Source organism: Lytechinus variegatus, chromosome 10, assembly GCF_018143015.1.
Source record: "Lytechinus variegatus isolate NC3 chromosome 10, Lvar_3.0, whole genome shotgun sequence".
Classification (NCBI taxonomy): Eukaryota; Metazoa; Echinodermata; class Echinoidea; order Temnopleuroida; family Toxopneustidae; genus Lytechinus; species Lytechinus variegatus.
Window position 1 is genome coordinate 2,743,949 of NC_054749.1, and position 25,477 is coordinate 2,769,425.

The 25,477-nt window shown below is 34.9% G+C and overlaps 1 protein-coding gene across 3 annotated transcripts in view; it reads left to right on the top strand.

Moving 5' to 3' along the window:
• The window catches only part of LOC121422390 (neurogenic locus notch homolog protein 2-like), a 76,076-nt gene that overhangs the window by 47,515 nt on the left and 3,084 nt on the right, over positions 1 to 25,477 (top strand). For 2 of the 3 annotated variants that reach the window (XM_041617397.1, XM_041617398.1), the window contains 34 exons: positions 978 to 1,091; positions 1,512 to 1,625; positions 2,029 to 2,142; positions 2,693 to 2,806; positions 3,646 to 3,759; positions 4,643 to 4,756; positions 5,279 to 5,392; positions 6,543 to 6,656; positions 7,210 to 7,323; positions 8,037 to 8,150; positions 8,560 to 8,673; positions 8,966 to 9,193; positions 9,874 to 9,987; positions 11,060 to 11,173; positions 11,711 to 11,824; positions 12,249 to 12,362; positions 12,839 to 12,952; positions 13,660 to 13,773; positions 14,274 to 14,384; positions 14,752 to 14,865; positions 15,798 to 15,911; positions 16,376 to 16,492; positions 17,009 to 17,236; positions 17,918 to 18,037; positions 18,697 to 18,810; positions 19,401 to 19,766; positions 20,120 to 20,242; positions 21,070 to 21,183; positions 22,054 to 22,167; positions 22,748 to 22,867; positions 23,322 to 23,438; positions 24,017 to 24,133; positions 24,613 to 24,726; positions 25,295 to 25,414. In XM_041617397.1, the coding sequence (XP_041473331.1) occupies positions 978 to 1,091; positions 1,512 to 1,625; positions 2,029 to 2,142; positions 2,693 to 2,806; positions 3,646 to 3,759; positions 4,643 to 4,756; positions 5,279 to 5,392; positions 6,543 to 6,656; positions 7,210 to 7,323; positions 8,037 to 8,150; positions 8,560 to 8,673; positions 8,966 to 9,193; positions 9,874 to 9,987; positions 11,060 to 11,173; positions 11,711 to 11,824; positions 12,249 to 12,362; positions 12,839 to 12,952; positions 13,660 to 13,773; positions 14,274 to 14,384; positions 14,752 to 14,865; positions 15,798 to 15,911; positions 16,376 to 16,492; positions 17,009 to 17,236; positions 17,918 to 18,037; positions 18,697 to 18,810; positions 19,401 to 19,766; positions 20,120 to 20,242; positions 21,070 to 21,183; positions 22,054 to 22,167; positions 22,748 to 22,867; positions 23,322 to 23,438; positions 24,017 to 24,133; positions 24,613 to 24,726; positions 25,295 to 25,414 (4,389 nt within the window). The remainder of the gene's footprint in view (positions 1 to 977; positions 1,092 to 1,511; positions 1,626 to 2,028; positions 2,143 to 2,692; positions 2,807 to 3,645; positions 3,760 to 4,642; positions 4,757 to 5,278; positions 5,393 to 6,542; positions 6,657 to 7,209; positions 7,324 to 8,036; positions 8,151 to 8,559; positions 8,674 to 8,965; positions 9,194 to 9,873; positions 9,988 to 11,059; positions 11,174 to 11,710; positions 11,825 to 12,248; positions 12,363 to 12,838; positions 12,953 to 13,659; positions 13,774 to 14,273; positions 14,385 to 14,751; positions 14,866 to 15,797; positions 15,912 to 16,375; positions 16,493 to 17,008; positions 17,237 to 17,917; positions 18,038 to 18,696; positions 18,811 to 19,400; positions 19,767 to 20,119; positions 20,243 to 21,069; positions 21,184 to 22,053; positions 22,168 to 22,747; positions 22,868 to 23,321; positions 23,439 to 24,016; positions 24,134 to 24,612; positions 24,727 to 25,294; positions 25,415 to 25,477) is intronic. The other variant, XM_041617399.1, reaches the window with a different exon arrangement.

Sequence of the window (25,477 nt, forward strand, 5' to 3'; positions counted from 1 at the left end):
CACGCATTTGAGACGGATATCGAATTCTGGGCGCTTTCTCCCACGCAGAGGCTTCTGAGATCTCTCTCCTTCTCAGATTGTTCGATGGATCACTTACTGAGCCTTAAAGCTACAGTTTTCCGATCACGATTCTTGTTGAAAATTTCAACAAATTCCGAATGTTACGCTCTAGTCAGCTGGTGATGTTGTTCTCCTGACACTAGGCCGAGGGCCCATGATACTTAGTATCATTCTTCTGGGGCTCTTTCTTGGAATCGTCGTTCACGACTTCTCGAGGTCCGTCTATTGACGCCCCTCTTTCCTTCACTCCTTGCTCTTAAGGACTTCTTCACATGAGGCTTTATCGCCTCCCCTGTCCGTAAGGCAACGGCCTTTGTGTCTTCATCTCCCTATTTTAACGCACTTCTTAGTCTAGACATGCCTCCCTTCACGTTGAATCCGTGTTGGTCTAGCAAATCAAATGGGTATATCCCAGTTATTGATGTAAATTATGAAAATACTTACCATGATTTTCTTATTTACGAGATAACTGGATATACCCATTTGAACCCTCCCTCCTACCCCTCGCCTTGTGTGACAACATGTCTTGCCCGCAGGCTCATGAGAGGAAATGGACGCCAAATTGCGCGACGATCTTGGGATAGTGCGTTGGTAGGGAGATGCAGCGCGCGCGCAGGAAAAATTGTGTACTCTATATTCGGCACGCAGGTTCATCGTAATGAACTAGCAAATCAAATGGGTATATCCAGTTATCTCGTAAATAAGAAAATCATGGTAAGTATTTTCATAACTAACTTATTAATGAGCCATGCAGACAACGACCACAATACTGAAGCGGAAGGATATTATTATTTTGATATCTTTTGTCAAGTATCTTTTCCTACAGTAATGCTTTTTATTTATCATATAACAGAAATAAAATGTGACGTCTTTTCATTGAATATATCATATATTCTTTCCAACATTTCCTGTAATAGATATTGACGAATGCGTGTCCAGCCCATGTTTAAATGGAGCAACTTGCAACAATCTTCAGAACAGATACACGTGTTCCTGCGCCGGTGGATTCACTGGAGGAAACTGTGAAACAAGTAAGCATTCATTCTTTGTTCATAAATCTTCTAATCTACCCTTTTTTTGCTTTTTGCTGCACGGCGTAAGAAGTGTATTTGTGATAATATGACAACAAATTCTCAGCATTCATGATAAGTAAAAAAAAATTATAACAGAATATTTTCTTTCCTGCCGTTGATAATCTTTTAATAATTTCATTAAGAATTGTCCTTGTTTTTTACGTGCTCACCCCATGTTAATATGTTAGATCTTATTTTATTTTTGCCTCTTTTCAGTCTATTTAGGACTATACCACTGAATGAAAGAAAATAGATTGAAGAAATCTATGGCATCCACCTAGCCAGAGAAAGCACTTTACCGGTTCAACTCGTAAATAAACTTATTCTAATACGAACAAGTTGTGTTAAAACTAATTATTTCTAATTTTTCTATTTCAGATATCAATGAATGTGAATCTACTCCCTGCTTGAATGGCGGTACATGTCTGGACGAAGTCAATCAATACACTTGTGACTGCGATGCCGGATGGAGCGGTGTTAACTGCGAAATTGGTAAGATATAGCAAAGGCAGTGGTCATTCGCGTCATGACCCTGTCCCGATCGTCGGTAATTTTATGAACCAAAAAAAACAGTTGATCCCTTTTTTCATATCATTGGATGTTGAAATAATCGTCCAATGGTGTTGTTTAATTAAGATATGCACGAAAAATAAATTAGTTGTGACTGAGAATAAGAGACCGTATCATGCTGACGTTACATTTCTTATATCTGTCCTTGCCACGTCAGCGTCAAATACGGAAGATCCCATTTTCACGCAAGTAAAATACAATATTTTGTGTCGAATCAAAAGAATATGATTATATTCATGATCATACGACGAATTTTCGTCTATAACCTGTAATTTTCCAACTCTAAATCATACGTGCGTTACCGTATCAAATTTATCATCTGCAGAAATTAATGAATGTTCCAGCCGCCCTTGTCAGAACGGAGGAACGTGTCAAGATGGAACCAACAGCTTTACTTGTGATTGTGCTTCAGGCTGGACCGGTACTCTCTGCGAAATAGGTAACTATGATGACGTTTAAAGAAATAACACACAGCTACTCTTTATTTGCGTTTCTCCTTTATCATTCAAATAGTCATCATTTACGTAACAGAATTATGCTTTTTTTGTTGTTGCTCAACTGAAATTTGCATCACGCATAGAACATTTTCGTAGGATCTAAGTAGTACCACCTGATTATAAGATGCAGTTGCCAGCTACTTAGATGATTTTACAATTTAATTTATGGTTCTAAATATCATTGCTTTTTTGCTGTCATCCTACTTGAGGTAAATCTAACTATCAGAAATTCATTCGTTGAAACGCTTAGCGCGTATCAGCTGATCCAAGAAAGTCAAGGGAACTATGCTGAATAATTAGACAGATCTACTAGAGAAAGTGCCAGGTACTACAGTGTATGTAAGCAGATATATTCATTAAATCGAAGAGAAATTACAAAAAAAATATGTAGACCTTTCTATTCCCTAGAAGGCCTTTTCATATTTCACTAATGTTGACAGAGTACATTGGCTTAGTTGATAATTTTGTTTCACTCAATTTCTTTTTAATCAGATATCAATGAGTGCGCCAGCGGTCCTTGTCTAAATGGTGGAGTGTGCTCGCAGGGCATCGATTACTATGTGTGTACATGTCAGCCTGGATGGAATGGATACAATTGCGAAACCGGTACGATAACAGCTTATCGTTTGATGATTCCCTGTATCTGATTATAATAATAATAGTGATAATAACGGTATATTCACCCAGGGTAGCCACTTCAGTTCCGAAAACTGTTCTCCCAGCGAGCCCTCAATACCCCGCCTAAGCTTGGTTACCGATTCAGATGCACACAGCTTTTTGAGGAATTACTCCCTGCCGGTACCCACTTACCTCACCTTGGTCGAGTGTAGCACACTGGATGAATTTCTTGCTGAAGGAAACTACGCTATGGCTGGGATTTGAACCCACGGTCCTCTGTTTCAAAGTCCGGGTACTAATCCACTGGGCAACGACGCTCCACTGATTACTGATTCACAGTAATGATCAAAAGTGAATCAGCTATTTTAAGCAATCAAAGTAATTTAGATTTATTACATTTATTCATCTTTCATTTTCCATTTATGCAAACAATCAATAATTTTGGCAGGCAAAATGGGAAGGGTTAAACCAATGTCATATTTGAATAAAATGAGGTTATATTAAGCTTTAATTCTTATTAATTAAATTATCTTATTTGGCAATTAAAATAGACAATAAACTGATATATGTGTAAAAATACGAAGGAAAATCGAATTTTGTTGCATGTAAACTCTATGAGCTTATGATTAAGAATAGAATGAATAACAAACCTCTCTTCAATGCTAACATGAAACATTTACACATCAAATGAAAGTAAAATTCTATATGAAAAGCTTAACAATAGAGGAAATGACATAGCATTTGTTCTTGATCCTATGTGATACTAAGAAACGTTGGACTTGATGCTATGATCTTCAATATGAGACCATTCTCCATTTGTTTCACAGATCGACAGGAGTGTAGCAGTGATCCTTGTCAAAATGGAGGGATGTGCTTTGATGGAATTGATGGGTATTTCTGTCAGTGTGTAACTGGATTTACCGGAACCCATTGTGAGACAGGTCTGTATCACAAAATGTCCATCTCAAATTAAAGTATATTCCCCGTATTCTGAAGTCAGGTTTAACTTAGACCATTGACTAACTCTTTGCTAAAATCATGGGAAGCCAAAAGTGTAAAATTAAGTTGTATGTTTCTTATGTTTACTGTGCTCTTTCCTGATTCATCGATGGTGAAGACAATCACCTATTTATACTTCCTAGACGATTATGAATGATTGAGAGCCAAATGAGCTTAAATACGTAATCTCTTCCGTTAGTGATTTGTGTAACAATTGGCTACCCATACTTAAACTTCAACTTTAAACCTGAGTTTAAATCAAACCCGACTTTAAAATACGGGCCTATGTCAGAAAGTTAAGTTCAAATTGTATGCGCACATGTACAGAAAGGAATCTCAACGTTAATGAACTTGTAGACTTTGGGTTTTAAGTTGATTTAATAAATTTGTTCATTAATTTCTTTATCTGGAGAGCGTTTCATGAAATTTTATCCAACAAGTCCCATTTCATCCGAGTTACCATGGTAATAAAGCTACTCAGCTCATCTAAATCAAGCAACCTTGTCGATCTGACAACTTGTCGGACATAAATGTTGATGAAACGCTCCTCTGGAATACTACTTTCGGTGAATACTCTTGTGGGACCTACCTGAAATTATGGATATGTATTATACTCTCAAATGATAATGACTTGGGCAGTTCATGAAACGATGTTGGAAAAGAAAAATGGAAGTGGGAGGTAAAAATGGCTGATTATTCAAATCGATGGCTAAATGATAACTAAATAATTGCATTTTGAACCAACAGCAAGATTTCCATCAGGGTAATATATTGCCTGAAACCTTGATATTAATGCAAGCAATGACTTTTTATTCCATGATATAGATATTAATGAATGCGCCAGTAACCCCTGCGAGAATGGAGCAACATGTCTCAATCAGGTCAATCAATACAGCTGCCAATGTGCACCGGGATATGAAGGAAATAACTGCCAGTTCGGTAAGTAATTGCTTTTGATTAATAATAATAATGATGCTCAATTCTTGTATAGCACATCACACATAGCATAGCATAGCATGTCCCTATGCGCTTAAAGAAGAAATAGTGAATTGATTGCCATTGTTTAATGTTTTAAAGGTATTCATTTTAAGAGTATGATAGTCCCCATGCATCAATTACAATGTTCTTGCCTTTCTAGTAGATTTTAAATTGGATATTAGATTGTCATCATGATGGGACAGCTGGACCATCCATCTGGAGCACTCTAACTCATCAACTCCGTTATGTAAATACTGAAGTCAAGTTAAAAGAAAATGTCAAAACCTTACCCTTTCTAAAAAATTCAAATGCGTAAAATGTGTGCAAATTTGTTGTTAAAATTGATATCTATTTTTTGTTGTTGCTCTACAGAGCGCTCTGATCAGTTATCTGTAATAGGCGCTAAATAGGAGCCAATTATCGTTATTGTAAACAAATTGATCGCAACTTAACACTTAAAAAACGTCTTATTTTCAACCGTAGATATCAACGAATGTGCCAGCAGTCCTTGTCTTAATGGAGCAACCTGCAATGATCGAGTCAACCTTTACACATGTACCTGTCAACCTGGTTATACAGGAGTTCGGTGTGAAGAAGGTAAACACAACGTGATATATTACAAGAAGAAGAAGTACAATGTTCTAACATGGTTATTGAGTAAAGTGCCATGTCATGTCCAAACGATGAATAATTTGTTTATTTTTTTAAAAACAAAGGGGATAATTTTTTTTCCTTTTGTTCTTAGTATGTTGTCATATGGATAATTTAGATAAGCATTGCTAAGTATTTGTGATTAAATTCAACTGACTCGTTCATTTATCAGATTTAATATTTTGCAATATCTGAAAATGGCTATATGATTCAATATATTTATATATATATACATATATATAAACCCCTCAAAAAAAGTTTTGCAACTCAGTTTTGGGGGATGATATCTTTTTGGTGAATGAAGTATAAAGGATGAAACTGGTATCATTGGAAAGCTGAATTATTCCTCTTTACAATAACATGCCATTTGTTGTGATTATGTAATCATGGAATATGCAATCACCCTGAACATTGAGAAAAGTCAGAAGTGAAATGTTGCAAAATGCATTGATTTCTAACAAGAGTCTCCATTTCTATAGAATTTCCACCATGCAGGTGACAGTGAATGCACTCGGTCCACCCTCGAAACAATTGGAAATTCGCTATTGGAAACGACGCATTCTGCAACATTTCATTTCTAACATTGCTGCGTATTATCATGTCTGTGTATTTCATGATAACACTAGCATTACAAATGACACATGATTGTAAAGAAGAATAACCATGCTTTCTAAAGACATCATTTTTACATATGATGATGGCACATTAAGAAATTTATTAGCACTCAAACTTGCAGTTTTGAGTTGCAGAACTCAAACATGACATAGCAACGAATTTTGCAACATTTCATTTTTTACATTGCTGCATATTTATCATGTCTGTTTATTTCATGATAACACTAGCATTACAAATGACACATGATCGTAAAGAGGAATAATTATACTTTCCAATGATACCACTTTGACAAATGATGATGGCACACTAAGAAATTTATTAGCACTCAAACTTGAGTTGCAGAACTTTTTTTGAGGGGTTTATATATATATTGTTATTTCTTGTAGACAAATTCCGGTTGGTGTATTTTGGGGGTATATAACGTTTCACGCGTATCCCGTTTTCTCTTAGTTATTTTATACTGATTGTTATTTCCTTGTAGACATCCTTGAATGTAATAGCGGACCTTGTCGAAACGGTGCAATCTGCAATGATCTCGTCAATGATTTCGCATGTACTTGTGTAGCTGGTTACACTGGACCTCGCTGTGAATTTGGTAAGAATATAAAAAAGTTTTAGATATCTGTTTAAAAATGTAAAGAGAACTTAATATAAAAGGAAGGAATACCTTCGTAAAGACGATCACCTTTTTCTATTTCAGAAGCACATGAATACCGGAAGGCTTATAGTTTACAAAAATGTGTGAAATGAATACGTCAGGATTTATTATTATTTAAAAATTCAAGGTCTCTTTATTATTTCATCTGTTCTAAGAAAGGTGCAATCGAATCAGATTCGATGATAAACAACAGTATCACGTCACTTGATTTTGTTTAAGAATGTTATAATTTTATTTCATCTTTGGAAAAGAGTAGGTCAAATATGATTTTATGTACTCTTGACATTGCTTTATCTTTTCATTTTGTAGTAATGGTTCCCATTATCAAAACAAGACATCGAAATAATGATTTTCTGACAAGATTCACATTATATTTACTTTCTTCGAATTGCATCTCTTATGACAATGAACTCAATAAAAGCTGTATCTATTCTACAATTAGAGATTTCGAAATAGTATGCCTAATCTGTTGGCTATTATATGTTTGCAGAAATCGATGAATGTGCTAGTTCACCCTGTCTTAATGGAGGAGTGTGTAAAGATGGTGTCAACCAATACACATGCGATTGTCGTTCTGGATTTCAAGGAACCAACTGTGAAACAGGTAACCATCCAGAGCTTTTTTTTGGGGAAAAAAATATTGGTTTGTCACAATCTGATACTTTTTAAAGTATAGAATTATAATATACCCGGGGGGGGGGGGGATTGGACCATAATTGTTTGTCTCCCCCTCCCCTTGGGTACTAACATAGATGTTTTTTGTTTGAGTATCATTCGTGTACGTGTTTGATATATAAATCTCTTGTCATCACAATGTTTTACACAAGTGAGCATATCACTTTTCGAGTTCTAATCAAATTGCTTAAAATATCAAGATATCAACATATGGATGTCTAATGAAGTTTCCATCTGAGTATTGTTTCAAATTCAACATAATTCCAAAATTATTTATAGTGGTAAATTGATTTACCGATTCACCCTCGTTCCTTGTATAGGGCGTTCAATCGTATTTAGGTAAATATCAATCAAATCAATTAATCAATCATTAAGGCATTTTGCAAGAAACTTTCAAGTAGATTCCACTCTCCACGTTTTGATACCTGAATACGTTTAGACAGGAGCTTGCCAAATAAAATTGGTAATGAAAAAGAAAACAAGCCCCCGGTAAAACAGCAATGATGGTGATGGGGACTAGTCACGATTTTCATCATTGATACCTACGAGTCAATGTCATAGGATTTGAGAGTTGTGGTCAGGACCAAGAACAATAGTAGAGATAAGGGATTTGGTGATGAATAATCATTTCTTATCCTTTAGATATCGACGAGTGTGCCAGTGGTCCTTGTCTGAATGGAGGAACTTGTACAGATCAGATTGACTTGTATACATGCGAATGTGCCAGTGGCTGGACTGGAATCAACTGCCAATTAGGTATATGACTACTTATTTTTCATTTTTGCTTGTTTTCTTTTTACACCATGGATTTTACTTAATAAATTTTATAAGGAAGCATGGATTCTTTTGTTCTTTTAAATGAAGAGACCTTATGCATTTTTAGTTTTCAGAACATGAAACACTACTAAAATGTAATTTTTTCCCTAAAGGTTTTAATCATGCGGTGTTATTCTGCCTGTGTTAGCATTACAGTTGCCTATAAGCTTTATCTTGTAATATTCATTACGTACAGTTTACAATTGCTGTATGATATTTTTTTTCAAACATTTATTTAACAAATGTATTTTAAGTTTCGAATCAGGATGTAAGATGTTATCATTCTGTTTAACTTTGTGTTTACTTTGTGCAACCTCTCATATTCAGAATGTAATATTTTCCTTCTCAGATATCGACGAATGTGCAAGTAATCCTTGTCAGAATGGAGCCACCTGTGTGGATGATGTTGACAATTTTGATTGTATATGTACGTCTGGATGGGAGGGAACTTTCTGCGAGCTGGGTATGTATGAGTTCCGAATCAAATGTATTGATAAAAAAATATGTTTGCTGTTCCAGCGACTGTAGCGTATATTTCTTTATTCCATTTTGTATACACTTTTGATGATTGAATTCAACAATACATAATATCCAATCCGATAGCCAGGCTGTAAATTTGAATTAAGAGAGAATTATTTTCATTAATAATATTTGGATTGAATTGTTGATAAGGAAAGGATACAATATTATAAATAAAAAACTCGAACCACTATAACATTGCTCAGAACCGAACTGCCATAACAAACTTCTTGCAGGAACCAACGAATGTGGGAGCAATCCCTGCGCCAATGGAGGTCGTTGCTTTGATCTATTCGATTCGTTCACCTGTCAGTGCGTGTCTGGATATACTGGAGTCACGTGTGAGACGGATATCAACGAATGTGGAAGTAACCCTTGTCAGAATGGAGGAGTCTGCTCGCAGTCTGTTGACTTTTACTCGTGTTCCTGTCCTGCAGGATACATGGGCATTAACTGTGAAATAGGTGAAGATACGACTTCATTGATACTAATTTACCCGTAGAAATAATAGTGGAATATTTTTTTAAAAGAGCACTGTATATGATGCTCCACCTTTGTAATATGACACATCACATAACAATGTAAGCATGATTTTTTTATTTCAATTTTAGTGTAACCATCGTAAAACCTCACCAAAATAGTTTGAATGGTTATGACCTGAGTAGAAGGACTGACTTTCCTCGTGGAAAATCAATTATATTTCCACATATAAATATTTATCTTGGTACATCATCAACTTGGATGTATAGAGTTGACTAAAATTCTTGGAACGAATCATGATCAAAATGTTATCACAAACTCAAAATAATTGTAGTGAGGAAAATGTAGAGGTGTTGTGGCTCAGTGGATAAGTCTTAGGACTTTGAACCACGACGTCCGTGGTTCAAATCCCACCACAGCACTAGCGTCCTTGGCAACGCGTTTATCTACATTTTCCACTCTCGACCCAGGTGTAGTAAATGGGTACCCGGTAGGAAGGAATTCCTTGAATGCTCAAGCGTCCAATCATGGTAGCCATGCTGAAGCCGGGGTAATAGTATGCAGCGCTTAAAAAAATTTGTATTAAGCGCTATATAAATGTTGCATATTATTATTTTTATTATTATTAATTGAATCATTGTCTTTATGGTTTCCTTACTTTCAGATGTCAACGAATGCGCCAGCAATCCGTGTCGAAATGGTGGAAATTGTACCGATCTTGTGAATGGATATGTATGTACTTGCCAGGTTGGATGGCTTGGAACCAATTGTGATATTGGTGAGCTTGCAGAAATATACGACAAGTGATTAATGATACTTTAAGTCGCCAAGCAGAATGTTAATGCTTTAGCCAGAAATATTTAATTATTTAATTAAAGTAAGAAATGTAAAATAAGCAGATATCGTCCACGGTCAAAATACATAGTTTTCATCACATGTTTTAATAAAAGACGTAGGAAATATATACTGTAGTTCCTGGGGCCCGTTTCATAAAGCTTGTTAAGATAACATATTTGCAATGACAGTTTAAAGCTACTGAAATATATACTGTAGTTCCTGGGGCCCGTTTCATAAAGCTTGTTAAGATAACATATTTGCAATGACAGTTTAAAGCTACTGAAATATATACTGTAGTTCCTGGGGCCCGTTTCATAAAGCTTGTTAAGATAACATATTTGCAATGACAGTTTAAAGCTACTGAAATATATACTGTAGTTCCTGGGGCCCGTTTCATATAGCTTGTTAAGATAACATATTTGCAATGACAGTTTAAAGCTACTGAAATATTTACTGTAGTTCCTGGGGCCCGTTTCATAAAGCTTGTTAAGATAACATATTTGCAATGACAGTTTAAAGCTACTGAAATATATACTGTAGTTCCTGGGGCCCGTTTCATATAGCTTGTTAAGATAACATATTTGCAATGACAGTTTAAAGCTACTGAAATACGTCAATCTGATTGGTTGATAGCATGTTATGTTAATTGTGCATTGATTATTCTTAACAAGTCTTTATGAAACGGTACCCAGAATTTCAATATAAATGCATTGATTGATTGCTGTGACATACCTATTGCTGAAAACCTAATTTACTTAAGTCGAAGAGTGGAGAACACATTATATTAGGCTTTTTAACCTTTGAAATAAAGTAAAGGCAATAATTGGTGTGTGTGTTTTTTTAAATAAATCTTTGTTTGGGGATGAATGGTCTATTTGAGCTTTGTAACATGGATATCATATAAACTGGTTATTTCTATCAGTGCGAGTTGATATTTATTTCACTTAATTTCTAAATGTGTGTATATTTCTAGTGGTCCATTTCACATGACATATCTTTTTTCATCTAATCAGGTGCCGATGACTGTGCAATGAACCCCTGTGTGAATGGTGCCACTTGCCTAGACGGTGACAATGACTTCACATGTGCATGCCTCGCTGGATTCACAGGCGATTTGTGTGATATAGGTAGCATATATTACTATCTAATTAGTGATGTTAACATGTTACCATGACTGATTCTCAGTTGTGAATTATATTGATTGCTTTCTTTATGGATGACATAGTGAGGCAATGGTGTTACCATGTGGCGTTAAGGTACTTCTATGAGAAAATTATCAATATGGCAACTATAAACCTAAGCCCCAAACTTATAGAGTTTGTCATTTAAACACCTCCAGCTTACAGCTTGAATGAATCTTAGTTGATTTGATGGTTGTAATATTTACGAGTGGAAAGGAAACAGGTGGACCGATAAAAATTGCAAAATTCACATAATGATATAATAAAACAATTGAAATTCAGTACAGAAAGCAATAATGTATAAGGAAATTCAAAATCCTATTTTGTTGGATAATGTGTTTTGATAGAGATTTCAATGCACAATAATTGAAGTGCTTTACAGAAATTTGCTCTGCATAATCAGCATGTAAAACACACCCCAAAGGGAGCTGCATTCATAAAAGAAATGTAATGCATACCATATTTCTATATTTTGCCTTCTAGATATTAATGAATGTGCCAGCAATCCCTGTCAAGTTGATGCTACGTGCATTGATGGAATCAATAGGTACGCCTGTACATGTGCCCCCGGGTGGACAGGTTACAACTGCGATGAAGGTAAGATTTAAATGTAATGTCAAATTATTATTTTCAAAAAAAGCTTAGGATGATAAGACTAGATAAGACATATACATAGTATCAGACATTATATATTTGTAAATCTGACCGTTAATGATTGCTTTTTAGGCAGGTTCTGTTGTTCTCACAGGCACATTAAATTTACAGAAATTATAATTCATTAGGCATGCGGTGATGTACAGGAAGGATTTACTGTGTCAATGACTTATAGGTGCATAGCTTCGTGTGATGTGTTATAAGAATAGTTCATTATTTTAATTGTTATTATTATTATTGTTATTATCATTATTGTTATTATTATTATTATGATTATTATTATCATTATTAGGATTGTCATCATTACTTACACGTATATCATCTTCATAATTACAATTATCATTAACATTACTTATATTTTATGTAGATATCAACGAATGTGCCAGTAACCCGTGTATTAATGGAGGTGAATGCAACAACCTACAGAATGCTTTTAGCTGTAACTGCACAGCTGGGTGGACTGGCATTACATGCGAATCAGGTATGCATTAGGAAGAGCAAAATATGTCTGCTACTTTTAACCTCTCTTTAAGGAAATACTTGATCTGCGGAGGCAAACACTTCTCATATCTATTTATTAGCATATATGATAATTTTAATGTTTCAAACCTTTTAACTTTTTCACCATTTTTCATATATACATTAAGAATTATTCAAATATTTGTTGTGGACTTTTCAGGTTATGAAATGTTTCTGAACATACATCATATTTATGTAAACAAATACAAATGAAATACGATTGCAATTGTTACAAATCAACTGCAAATTCCAAAACATTTTTAACAAAATCTTGTATGGAAACGAGGGGATCCACTAAAAAGCATTGTTTGTAGAGTGTGGATGCCCCAATATCCCCTTGTTTATAGCAATGAATCGCAAATGTCACAGATGCAGTTACAACGATCAATGAATTTCTCATAATTTATTGAAGTAAATAATTTCTTATTTCCTTCGTAGATGTCAACGAGTGTGCCAGCATGCCTTGCATGAATTCTGGTATATGCACAAATGGAAGGAATGTCTACACGTGCACTTGTCAACCTGGGTGGACAGGAACTAACTGTGAAACTAGTAAGTTCAGATTTTTATGTACCAATCATTGAAAACGGTTGGGGATATAAGACTTTATATCTAGACTTCCAATACTGGCAAATGGTTACATCTAAGCTTCAGTTGCCTGTATTTGGCAGTCGTGGCAGTAACTCCAGTACCAGAAATAGGTTGAATACTCCAAATGCACTTAGAGAAATATCACACGCAGCGCTTGATGTTAATGGTGGTGAAATGGTCCATGGCCTTTATACTATTAGGCAGAAGTAAAAATACGAGAAGACGTATAAAGATTGCAATATTTAAGCTACCCATAGCCGTTTCTAGTTTAATGGTAGGAGTGACCGGTATATCAGTTATGATTTTTGTTTTCATTAAATTTTCCTCCAAAAGTTATGAATTCCTACAAATTTAAAGGAGATTTATTAGTCAATTACATCAACATTGTCAATAACTTCATCATTTATGTATCTTTGGGTTTTATTGGATTCATTAAATGTAAATATTTCGTACTGAGTTTGGCTTGTTATTATAATCATTATTTTCTTTCTTTCATAAAAATATTTTATTCAAAAACATATTACAAAAACAATACCAATATTTTACACAAATATTACAAAGCAAACATGTTTACAACTACTGTGTGTGCATTATTAACTAACAATAAAATGACTTTTGATATTTTGATGAATGTTCTATAATGTCTTTTGCTTTGTCTCGATTCTTAGACATCGACGAATGTCAGAGTGTACCTTGCCAGAATGGTGCACAATGCACAGACCTTGTGAATCGCTACCAATGCACCTGCGCGGCAGGATGGACTGGTGTCAATTGTGAAATAGGTAAATATTGTGCCTTTCATTAACTATGTTTCCTATCAATGAATGACTTCAAATCCCTGACTGACTTCAAATACAGGAAATAGTCTCCGAAAATTATGACTCTTTTTTTATGACTTTTTGAACAATGATTGTTTACTTATCTATTTATTTATTTATTTATCTATCTATCTATCTATCTAGTTATTTGTTCATTCATTCATTATAATTTTATTTGATTTTTTTTGGGGATGTGGATAAGTGTTGCATATTCATAGGTTAGGTTCAATTTAATTTGAAGTGGTAGAATTCATTTAAAATACAATTCAATTAATGTTTGAATAACTAATCATTATAATTGGAGCATACTACAACTTCTGTATATCTATATTACTGACAAGTTCATTACGTTATTTTTGGAAATGTATGTTTACCCGTTCCAATATTGATAAATACTGCATAAATCGAAATTTATTGTGTATTATTCATTAAATAAGATGTTTTGCTAATGTGAACCCACACAGGTATAAATGAGTGCTCCAGCAACCCATGTGTGAACGGTATCTGTATCGATCAGGAGAATCAATTCGAGTGCAGGTGCGATCTTGGCTACAACGGTACTTTGTGTGAATTCAGTAAGTATTGCCTAAGACGTGAGCTTGATAGCTTTATGAGTATAGTTCATATGCTGAACTAATCAGTTAGTTAGCCAGTTTGTTTTAACCACTTAGGGAACACTTTTAACACTTTAACAAAAAATATCCGATTGATATCATTTCTCAGGGTTCTGATTCATTAAGTAAATGAATGTACAATATATATATTGAGTTTAATATTTATTCTATGTGGCAAGAATCTCTCCATCCAATTTATGAACGTGTAATCACCTGGAAAAGCATTGGGACCAAAAAGTCAACTAGTTTATGCACATAAAAACAGAATAACTGCAAAAAGTTAGATGCAATTTTTATCTTTTGTCATTGTCCAATCTTTTCATAACAGATATCGACGAATGTGCCAGCGATCCGTGTGAAAATGGCGGCACCTGCGTTGATGGAGTAAACGGTTTTACATGTGTCTGCGTTGAAGGCTGGACTGGTCGATTGTGCAACAACGGTAAATTTTTAACAAACAAAGGACCCTTTTTTTTAAATTAAATCAAATTTTTGCATTAAATTATGGGTAGTCGAAAATATAAAATATGTTGTTTACATAGTTTGATTATTATGTTTACCATTTGTCCCTAATGCTTTCATTGTGGGGAAAACTATTCTGATGGTTTTTTTCTTCCATTAGATGAATTGATAAATTGATGCAGTATTATCTTAGATTTTCGTCACAATTTGCTATCCATATTTGACTTGAGACAAAAGTTTATATTAAACCCGTGTTCAGAAATGGGTCAAAGGGTAACAGTGAACTGAGAGTGCTCATTCAAACAATATACTATTTAAATGTATTGAGATCGTTCCTTGATAACAATACAGCAATGCACGCAGCCAGTGTGGCAACTTATGAAATCAGTTTTAAAAAGTAGCAATCAACATAATAAAGAGTAAAACGTAGAAGTATTGAAATATAAAATATATAATGTTCTATATTACCCACTCATCTAATATGTAAATGCTAAGCAGCTCAAGAGTTTATCCAATCATACAATAACAATTACTTTTTTGTAAATGTGCAAGTCATATTTTTTGTCTCTTTCAAACAAAAGAATCTAAATAAATCTCACATTATCACCAAACAATACAACATGAACTTGTTGTTTAAATGTCGTATATTTCAGTTAAACATTTAAGGTATACTATAATTCATGGTAGTAGTGTGAGAATCAAGCATTTGATTTTTTTCAAACCAGAAATATATCTAAGATATATAAAACTGAACGTAGCCTTGGAAACTGCATTTGAAACACCGTGTTATCTTTCATTCTTTCTTGAAAATAGATAACAGTGATTATCTGACTCTCAATTCTGTTCTTAAGTCAATATATCAAAGTCGTCTAATAATGGCAATATTATTTGTTGATCATTTTCTAAAAACAGATGTTGATGAGTGTGCGAGCATGCCCTGTCTGAATGGAGCAGTGTGTATCAACGAATTTGCACGGTTTAGCTGTGCGTGTGCAACTGGATATACAGGCATTATCTGTGAAACAAGTAAGATTCACTCAATTTTATGTCGTCACTGCTATGCTTCAAAAGTTTTCCAAATTTCATTCGGCTGGCAGTAGACCTATGTAAATTCAGAGAAAAAACGACAACAACAGTATATTGCATAAAATCTTGATTGTAAAATGTACTGTAAAACTCTGTAAAGAAATATTTTTGTTTTACAATATTACGTGAAAGTCGTCAAAAGCTGTTCTGGAACCCGTTTCATAAAACTTGTTATAATAACAAATATTTAATAACAGTTAAAAGCTACTGAAATCCTTCAATTTGATTGGCTGATAGTATATTTGTTACTAGAACAAGTCTTTATGAAACGAGACCCTGGTGTATTATCACACAATGGAAGGTGTGGTAAAATATATTAATTTTTCTTTGTAAATAATTCATGTTTGTAAAAGAATTATCATACAAATTAAGATGTTATAATCTATCTCTCTTTTTATTTGCAGATATTGATGAATGCGGTAGTCTCCCTTGTATGAACGGAGGTCTGTGCTTCAATGACGGAAGTGATGGATATGTATGTGAGTGCCCACCAGGTTATAACGGACTTCATTGTGAAAATGGTGAGGATGCTATTTTTTCCTTAAAATTCCATGCAAGATTATGGGATTTATTCGTCTCCTCTGTATTTCAAATAATACACCTTCTTTGGAATATGTTTCTTTGTGTAAGTATGATTGCATAGACCCAAGAAGGTCTTCAGGTATATATATGTTACTGAAAAATGTTACACAGAAGGACAACATACATATAACGCATACTATTGGATCGGAGACGTACATACCAGAATGGTTTAATTGACATTGTCCTGGGATGGAAGGGAATATGGTTGCGTAGAATTAACGTGCAAGGAAAAACCTTGGTTATTTTCCCCCGTCGATTCCACAGTGTACAGGGGCATTCCGCTACTAAACTCGTGATTCAATACAAGTAAAGACGATGATTTGCCAAAAGCATATTGTTAGTATAAGACTGAAACTGCTCAATGCTGTTCACAGATACAAGATGTGTACCAAAAACACTTTTATGACTTCTGTACGATAACACAACAAGACATTGCTTTGTGGCTTTCTCATCAGAAATCCTCGAGTGTGCATCGGACCCCTGCCTCAATGGAGCGACCTGTGTTGAGGGTCTCAATTCGTTCTCCTGTCTATGTCAACCGGGTTATGCCGGATCTCTCTGCGGTACTAACATCGATGAGTGCGAGAGTTTCCCTTGCCAGAACGGAGGAGCCTGCCGTGATGGTGTCAACGGATTCACTTGCTCCTGTCCTACTGGATACACCGGTGAACGATGTGAAACAGGTGAGAGTTTACTTTGCATTTAATGAGTCATAGGCAGCACCAGGATGTACTGATAGGGAAGGCATGACGACCTAAAATCTGACGTTATAAGTTTTCTCAGTTGAATAGTGGGGGTAATATAAAGCTACTCAACTCGGACACCTAATTGTTTGCTTTTCCTTCTGACTTCTTTTCTCCGCTTTTATGTATCTTCTCCTCTTTTCTTTTTACGACATAAAAAAATCATAGGGGCGGTTGCCGTCCCTAACCTGTCCACATGGCGCCGGACCTTGCACACCCTGTAATGAGACATGAATTTGAGTGATCTGTGCGAAAGCTTAAAGCAATATATGTAGTACGGTTATATGCTGTATTCAAGTTAAATCTAATGTATTTTCTCAATCATGCAAAAAAGGAAGGTAAAAGGGGGTTAATATATATTCATTCATCTTTCCGAGTTAGTGAGTTCGTTGCATACATTTCCTTTAAATGGATGTTTGATAGAATTGAAACCACTTTTCATCAAATTCCAAAGTGCAATTTTGTCACTCTGTTATTCTTAGACTGAAGTACCTGATAAACAGTGTTTGGGCATCCCTCCTCAAACCTATACTTCTTGACTGATGGGACACTGTAGCACTCATTTAATCTGCTAAAGCCTCGTGTCATTTTAACCATTTTTTAAATACTCTTTATTTGTAGATCTTAATGAATGCATGAGTAACCCATGTGATAACTTTGGAACGTGTGTCAACCGAGTAGACAACCATGGATATGATTGTTTTTGCCAGCCTGGATTTACTGGTACCCACTGTGAAATCAGTAAGTATGCTCTTAACTTGTTTTTGGACTTCCTTTTGATTTTGATGGTGCACTAAGGTTGTTGCAACTTGTTTTTACTTGAAGATATGAAAGTGATACATAATCATCCTTTTTCAGAAGAAAGCCTTAATTCAATATTTCTCTACAAATAATATAATCATATTCAAAATGCCTGTAATACGTGCTTAAAACATTGTAAATTGTGCATGTATAGAAAACAAATCCAAAATGAGTTTGGTGAGCCTCGATTCATCAAGAACTATAATAAACATATTTTGTGGCATTTTATAGTGCGTTCTACCTCGTGCTGATAGTTGAACAATAATTAACCTGTTAAGCATCTAGGTGAGATCGTATGATATCTAGCATATTTATTAAAAGATAACTTAATTGCACCTTAATGAGTGTGCTGCACTTTAAAGAGTTGTACGTGATCATTTTAACTTCTTATGGTGATATCATCACAGTACCTTTACACAACTTGGACGCTTGCATTCAAGCCATAATGTAGATATATAGACTGCTGTGAGAGATATTTTTTTCTATGGGCCCAAGGGAACCGCACGTACGTCCGAGTGACATGGTAATGTAGATATGACATCAAGAAGACAAAGAAAACAATCAACAAGTGAACATTATCATGTTGCTATTCTTTACAGATATTGATGAGTGTGCAAGTCAACCATGTCTCAATGGAGGTATCTGTAATGATCTTGCTAATGGCTTTCGTTGTACCTGCCCCATGGGATGGTCAGGAAATAACTGTGAACGAAGTAAGTATCCTAGACAAATTCATAAGATTGCAGTTAGTGTCTCTCAAGTTTTCTTGTAATTTCAAAGCAGGTCCAGCATAGTTTTTACTGCGGGGAATCTTTTGATTACTTTCACAGCAATACACACCTTTCGGGTATATTGGGATGCTTAGTTTGGTATTTTAAAACAGTAGTAAATTAACGAAAACGTATATTCTGTCCTGAGCTTGATATTTCCCTATGACTATATATCTGAAAAAGATCACAAAATAATTTCCAAAATACATTTTGATATATTAATTTAATTCAATATGTTATTTTCAATGTTTTCATTTTGTAAACATGAAATATACTGTAGTGTTAAAATTGTTATTGTATATTATAGATTGTCTTCAATTATTTTTAAAAATACCAGAAAGAACAAGAAAGTGGGTCAGCAGGCTAGATTTTGATGTAAAAATTATTCAAATGAAGACATAATTTACAACTTCGAATTGTGATAGAGTCATAGAGGGTACTTATGCTTTAGAATATCACCCTTTTGTAATGACTTAATACAATTTTTTATAAGTAATACAACATTGCATATATTTTTTAATTCTAATAATCAGGTGTTGGTTGCCGAGTTAATTACACTCTGGCTGAAGGAACTAAGATTGAAATTCACTCTCAAAACTATCCATCGAACTACAACAACATGGAGAACTGTCGCTGGTTCATCCAGGGTATCAATGGGCGCGTGGTAACAGTGGAGATAAAAGACTTCATCACTGAGAATCGGTATGACGAGTTCAGGCTCGGCGTCGGATCGAATCCCAATGACGAGGGTTCGAGACGGATAACGCTATCCGGCCCGACTCCGTTTACCACCAGGACAACAACCCTTCAGGCAAACAACATCTGGGCGACTTTCATAACCGACAACGAAAAAACCGAGAGAGGGTTTTCCATTGAAATAACAGATTCTGCATATGTCGGTTAGTATAGTATTCATGATGTAGGTAATGAGAAGTATTACTATATGTTGAAGTTGACTTTTCAACCTTGAAATCCAATTTCAAAGCATCCATAATAAAACAGATTCCAACAAATTATATTGAAAGGACGATTAAAAAATAAAAGAAAAAATATTTGTTGATTGTTGCTTAATGATTTAGATTCTAAGCCAATCAGAATCAAGGAAAGTTGTCAGATATGACAACTTGTCAAACAATTTTTTTTGATGAAACGCTTTCCAGAACTATAAAACGCTTCAATGTTTCGTCAATTGTAAACTAACAAAAATAATAGAGTAGTAATTACATTTTTTCCGGAATGATGTCCCTTTCAGCTATTACACCTTGTGACGCTGAACCATGTATCAATGGAGGTACATGTGAAAACGTTGGCAGAACTGGCTTTAGATGCTCATGTAGCAGTCTTTGGACAGGACAGAATTGCGAGATACCTTCAGGTGAGATTATATTGGGTATATTTTGGGTGCGCCTTTGTCTAGTGGTTCTGACTCTCTCCTTTGAAACAGAGGGTCGTGGGTTCATATCCTAGCCACGGCACGTTTTCCTTCAGCAAGAAATTTATCCACGCTGTGCTGCACTCGACCCAGGCGAGGTAAATCCGCATCCGGCAGGAGTAATTCCTTGCATGCACTGAGCGCCGGTGATGGTAACTCGAGCTAAAACCGGGGTAATAATAGCAGCGCTTTCTTTTCTCGGGCAAAAAGCGCTTTATGAATCCAGCTATTATTATATTTCTAATAATTATGTCATACAAATGATCGCGAACTGTCAGACGACCTTGTTGCCTAAGTGAATCCTGAAAGTGATAGAGAAAAAAGCTGTAAAGCTATTCATGGTATCATTTCATGAAGACTTGTTATAATGATAAATGCACAATTTTACTGCCAGCCAATTGAATTGCATGGTTTCACTAGCTTAAATCTATTTTTGCAAATTTATTATAACAAGTTTCTTGAAATGGGCACCAGGTGATCCAGAAAAAACCTAGCATATTTAAGACTATGAAAAACAGGTCATAGAAATAATTTGATTTTACTCGAGTGCAAAGGTGTATTTTTTTTCCTCAAGGAATGATTTGTTTCATCCCTCCTATAGCATCTTATCAATTTTTTTTGGCAGAGTGATATCTGTCGGGCATAGTATGTTAAGAGTCAATAATTTACTTTAAATCTCTTTTGCAACAATCTTACATTTTTCATGATAAACCTGAATATTGTTAACATAATTTATTATTGCTACACCTATTTTTGTTTCCACTTTGCAGATACGAATAAGTGTGCACTCCATCCTTGCACCAATGGAGCTGAATGTACAAACATGGGAGACGACTACACATGTACATGCCCAGATGGATTAACTGGCAAGAATTGTTCAATGGGTGAGGTCACACTCTTTGCTTGTGGCTATTTCTCAACTTTTATTCTGAAACTTTGAACCTATCCTTTTTACTGACCTTTAGACAGCTTTTGATATTCAAATACGTACTTTTGTACTCGCGAGTATGTCAATGTATGTTTGAACATTAAAATCGACGTCTGCATACAGCTCTCAAGACAATGTGACTGAACATGACTGACAGTCCAGATTTTGTTTTCCATATTCCATTCATTCGTAAAATCATTTCGTATATTCGTGATTTGTTCAACGTAACACCTCCCTGATCTGTCAATCAAATTCAATATGCAGTCAGTTGTACCAAGTATAATAATTTGTGACAAACACCTAGGATTCTTGGCTGGTATTTCATGATAAAACGTTTTTGTAACAGTATGATACCCTCAGTAATCAAATCATTCATGAATCAAACTCTTTTATAAAAATCAATGAATGAAAATGAAACTTGTTTGGTAGGTATATCTGTAGAAAAATAACAGATTTAATTCAAATTAAGTTGTTATCTAACTTCGAAAGTGGCTTCTTATTATACAAAGAATATTATGTGTTGATTCGAAGTTCTATGAAATATGAAACTATTATATACCTTTCCCTTTCCTCCTTCTCCTCACTCTCTCTCTTTCTGTTTTTATTCATTGTTATTTTTTACATTTTCCTGTCCCCCATTCCCTTGCCTCTCTCTTTGACAAGAAAGATCTTTACATGATATACCTGTGCAAGCACACCAATAATGATAGGTTTTACCCCATATTTGTAAATGATCATTTTCACATAGAACATCCACAGATGAGAGCCAATGGGCACTATTCCTATCATGTAGATTATCATTGATGGTATTTTTTTTCTTGAACAGAAATCGACGAATGTGCTTCAAATCCTTGTCTAAATGGAGGCACCTGTCAGGATCTCATTGGGTCCTATGTCTGTATCTGTGCTAACTGCTTCACTGGCGTCAACTGTGATCAAGGTATGAGCGATGATTGCTCTCAAGATGGACAAGCTAAATTGTTATTTAAAATATTTTTATGGGGCCTGTTGTGTGTGTATTTTAACTTGATAGAATGAGATAATCTATCAAACAACAAGGTTTTCTGTTATATCAATAGTGAATTTGAAATGAATGCTCATTGAGAGGGCATGAACCCTTGCACAGAACAATCATAAAGTCTAAAGCCATCCCATAAGTCAAGATAAATTGAAGACACAATAGGAATGACATTTATGTCTAGATCACCACTAACAACCTATGTCCAAAATGCTTTCTTTATCAACGAATTTGATCAAAACAACACATTTTAGACATTGTGATAGATTCAATGTGATAGGTATAAGTGGATATAAAAGGAGTAATTTCATTGTCTTTGTCATAACATTATTGCCAAGACAGATAATCCAAGCTTAAGCCAAAATATGACATTCATTTATTTGTATTTGAAATTTCAGGTTCAATGACTAAACTCATTTGCTATAAAACATAAAAAATACCACACTCGTATTGACTTCACAAATGAATGAGTTCATATTTTTTTTGCTCTCTACCAATCTAGCCCCTGTTAGTGATGCTTGCATAAAGAATGTATGTGAGAACAGCGGTATATGCTCCTTCTATGGTGGGCTCTTCCAATGTGATTGCCAAGACGGTTATTCTGGAATCTACTGCGAGAAAGGTAAATGCAACATATGCCCGTTGCAGAAAGAACTGCTATCAAACACAACTTGATTTTGCAACAAACTGAAAATACGCGTAGTGGCGACTTGCACTTGATTGCTCTTTCTTCAATATTATGGATTATGGGATGTATATTCGTTTTTTATTTGTTTTTTTATCAGAATTAATGTGATAAAATTAAATTTGTTTCACATAAGCTAAAAACAGAATGCATGATGTTAATAGTTTCTAAATTTCAGTATTTTTGAACCTCACAAATTCAAATGCAATTCATAGGAAGGGGAAATAGATTTGATGGTTTGTGAACGAAAGAGTAATATAAAACTTTGTTACTCCAGATGGAATATTGACATTTCAATAACAATATGAAATCACATGGGAACTTGAAACTGCTTACAATCATATTCATTAGTGAAACATTGATATATCATTATTTGTCGTTTTGCATTCAGATGTAGATTACTGTCGCGATGCACCTTGTCTGAATGGAGGTACGTGTGCCAGTGAAAATGGAACTTTCTCATGTGACTGCCCGGACAACTACATTGGAACTACCTGTTCTATACAGGGTAAGGATTTCCGGTTCTAGATAGTCCTGCCTTTGTAAACCTTCATTGTAGCTTCTTCTTTATTTTGTTTTATTGACTGGTAATAATTTGTGAGATTAAGATTGTTCTCATTTTATTTTCCAATTTGTATCCATTTCTTTCTCATTTCGAGAGCTTGTTAGTAAGTAAACAGTTTCATGCAAGAATTTACGTTGTAGAATAGAAAGTTAATGTTGTTTTGATAGAGGCGATCGAATTAGTATAGGTTACAGAAAATGAAGGTGTAGAAGGAAAGAATTAGGAGATGATTCAAATAATTTTACGGTTTATCTTTTTATACGTAGCGCATCATTCATTCTTGTGATCATTGCCATCTCGTTGTTTAGTGCATTTCGTAATTTCTCTGCAACATTTATAGAATAGTATAAATATATCATTTTCTGGTGTGTTTGTGGATGTCATTTACAAAGAACAAATATAAGTTGGTTGATGTTTATTTACAGTCTTCGCACCAGGTATTTATTTGTATTTATCTTTCAAGGAAAGTCCTTTATATAAACTGATTTAAGTCACTTTCCTCTTTTTTTTCTCTACTACAGTTACTCTGACGTGTGTACATGCAAACCCGTGTCAAAACGGCGCCCTCTGCACGTACATCGATGACAGTTATCTCTGTTCCTGCCCCTCCGGCTTCACTGGTGAATTCTGTGAAACAAGTATGTATCAACACACAAACATGAAATTGGCAAAATGTCATTAAGCTCGTGATATTAGTTAAAGTTTCTGCAATATTCACATTTTCTTAATTTTTCAATATCAAAATAAAATTTTGTTAATCCCATTTTAGAAGCTATCAGGACAGCTGTGTGTGGTATGTGGCTACCCATCATTCCAAAATCTTTATAAAGCATTTGGAGATGGGCTTTATCACCAATCTAGCCCAGCACCTCAGAATGTGCCTTTGGTTCAGGGTATAAGATATTGCATTACTTGATGCATAAAATATTATATGAGATATTCTTATACGATGCATTACATTAAAAACAAATTATTATGATAATTGTGAAATAAATAAACATTCGGTGTCAAAATAAATTATTGCTCATCAAAAGAAGAGCAAATTAATGTTCATGTTTTTTGTTTGTGTCGAATTTACAATTCCAATTCTCTCATATTTTTGTCTTTTTTTGTCCAGACATTGATAACTGTGATCCAAATCCTTGTGCTAATAACGGTGTATGCGAAGACGGTGTCAATATATTCACTTGTTACTGTCCAAGTGGCTTCTCTGGAGATATCTGTGAAATAGGTAAGGGACTTAAAACATTGTACCAGCGTGCATGGGCGGAAATCCCAGGGGGACAGGGGTGACGCGTCCCCCCTACCAAAAATAGTAGAGGGCACAATATCAAATGTCCCCCTACTATTTTTGGTCTTTTATGAAGGAGAAAATTACATCATTCACAACCAAAATAATAACTGTATTTTGGACTAAAATGACCTTACATTTGAGGTGAAAACCTTTTTTTTTCCCTTTATTTTTTGCTTGTCAATTTTTGGGGGTTAAAATGAGTTTATATTTAGTGTGATGACCTTCTATTCCCTTTTTGTTGCTTTCCAAATGTTCCATCCCCTGGTCCCCCTCCCTTTGGGGACAGATTTCCGCCAATGAAAGCGCGCATAGTACCTTCAGTAACTTACCAAAGCTAAACATTTCATTGAACGAATAAAATCTTAATATCGTGAATCTAGGAATATCAAAAGAACGATTGGAGGGGGGTCGAATATTCAATTCTATTTTTATGTGTAGGCCCTCTATTAGATGCGCTGGGATGAAAAAGAATAAACCACTTTCATTTTTTTGGTCATGTGATCAGATATAGACGAATGTAGCAGTAACCCCTGTGAGAATGGAGGAACCTGCCTGAACGGGATCAACAAGTTCTTCTGTCAGTGCCCCGATTCCCTTGAGCAGCCCGTTTGTGCTTCTCCTGTTAGTAAGTATTATGGTGTCCTTGTATCTGGACGTGAAGCAATAATATTTTTCACTTTGGAATTTG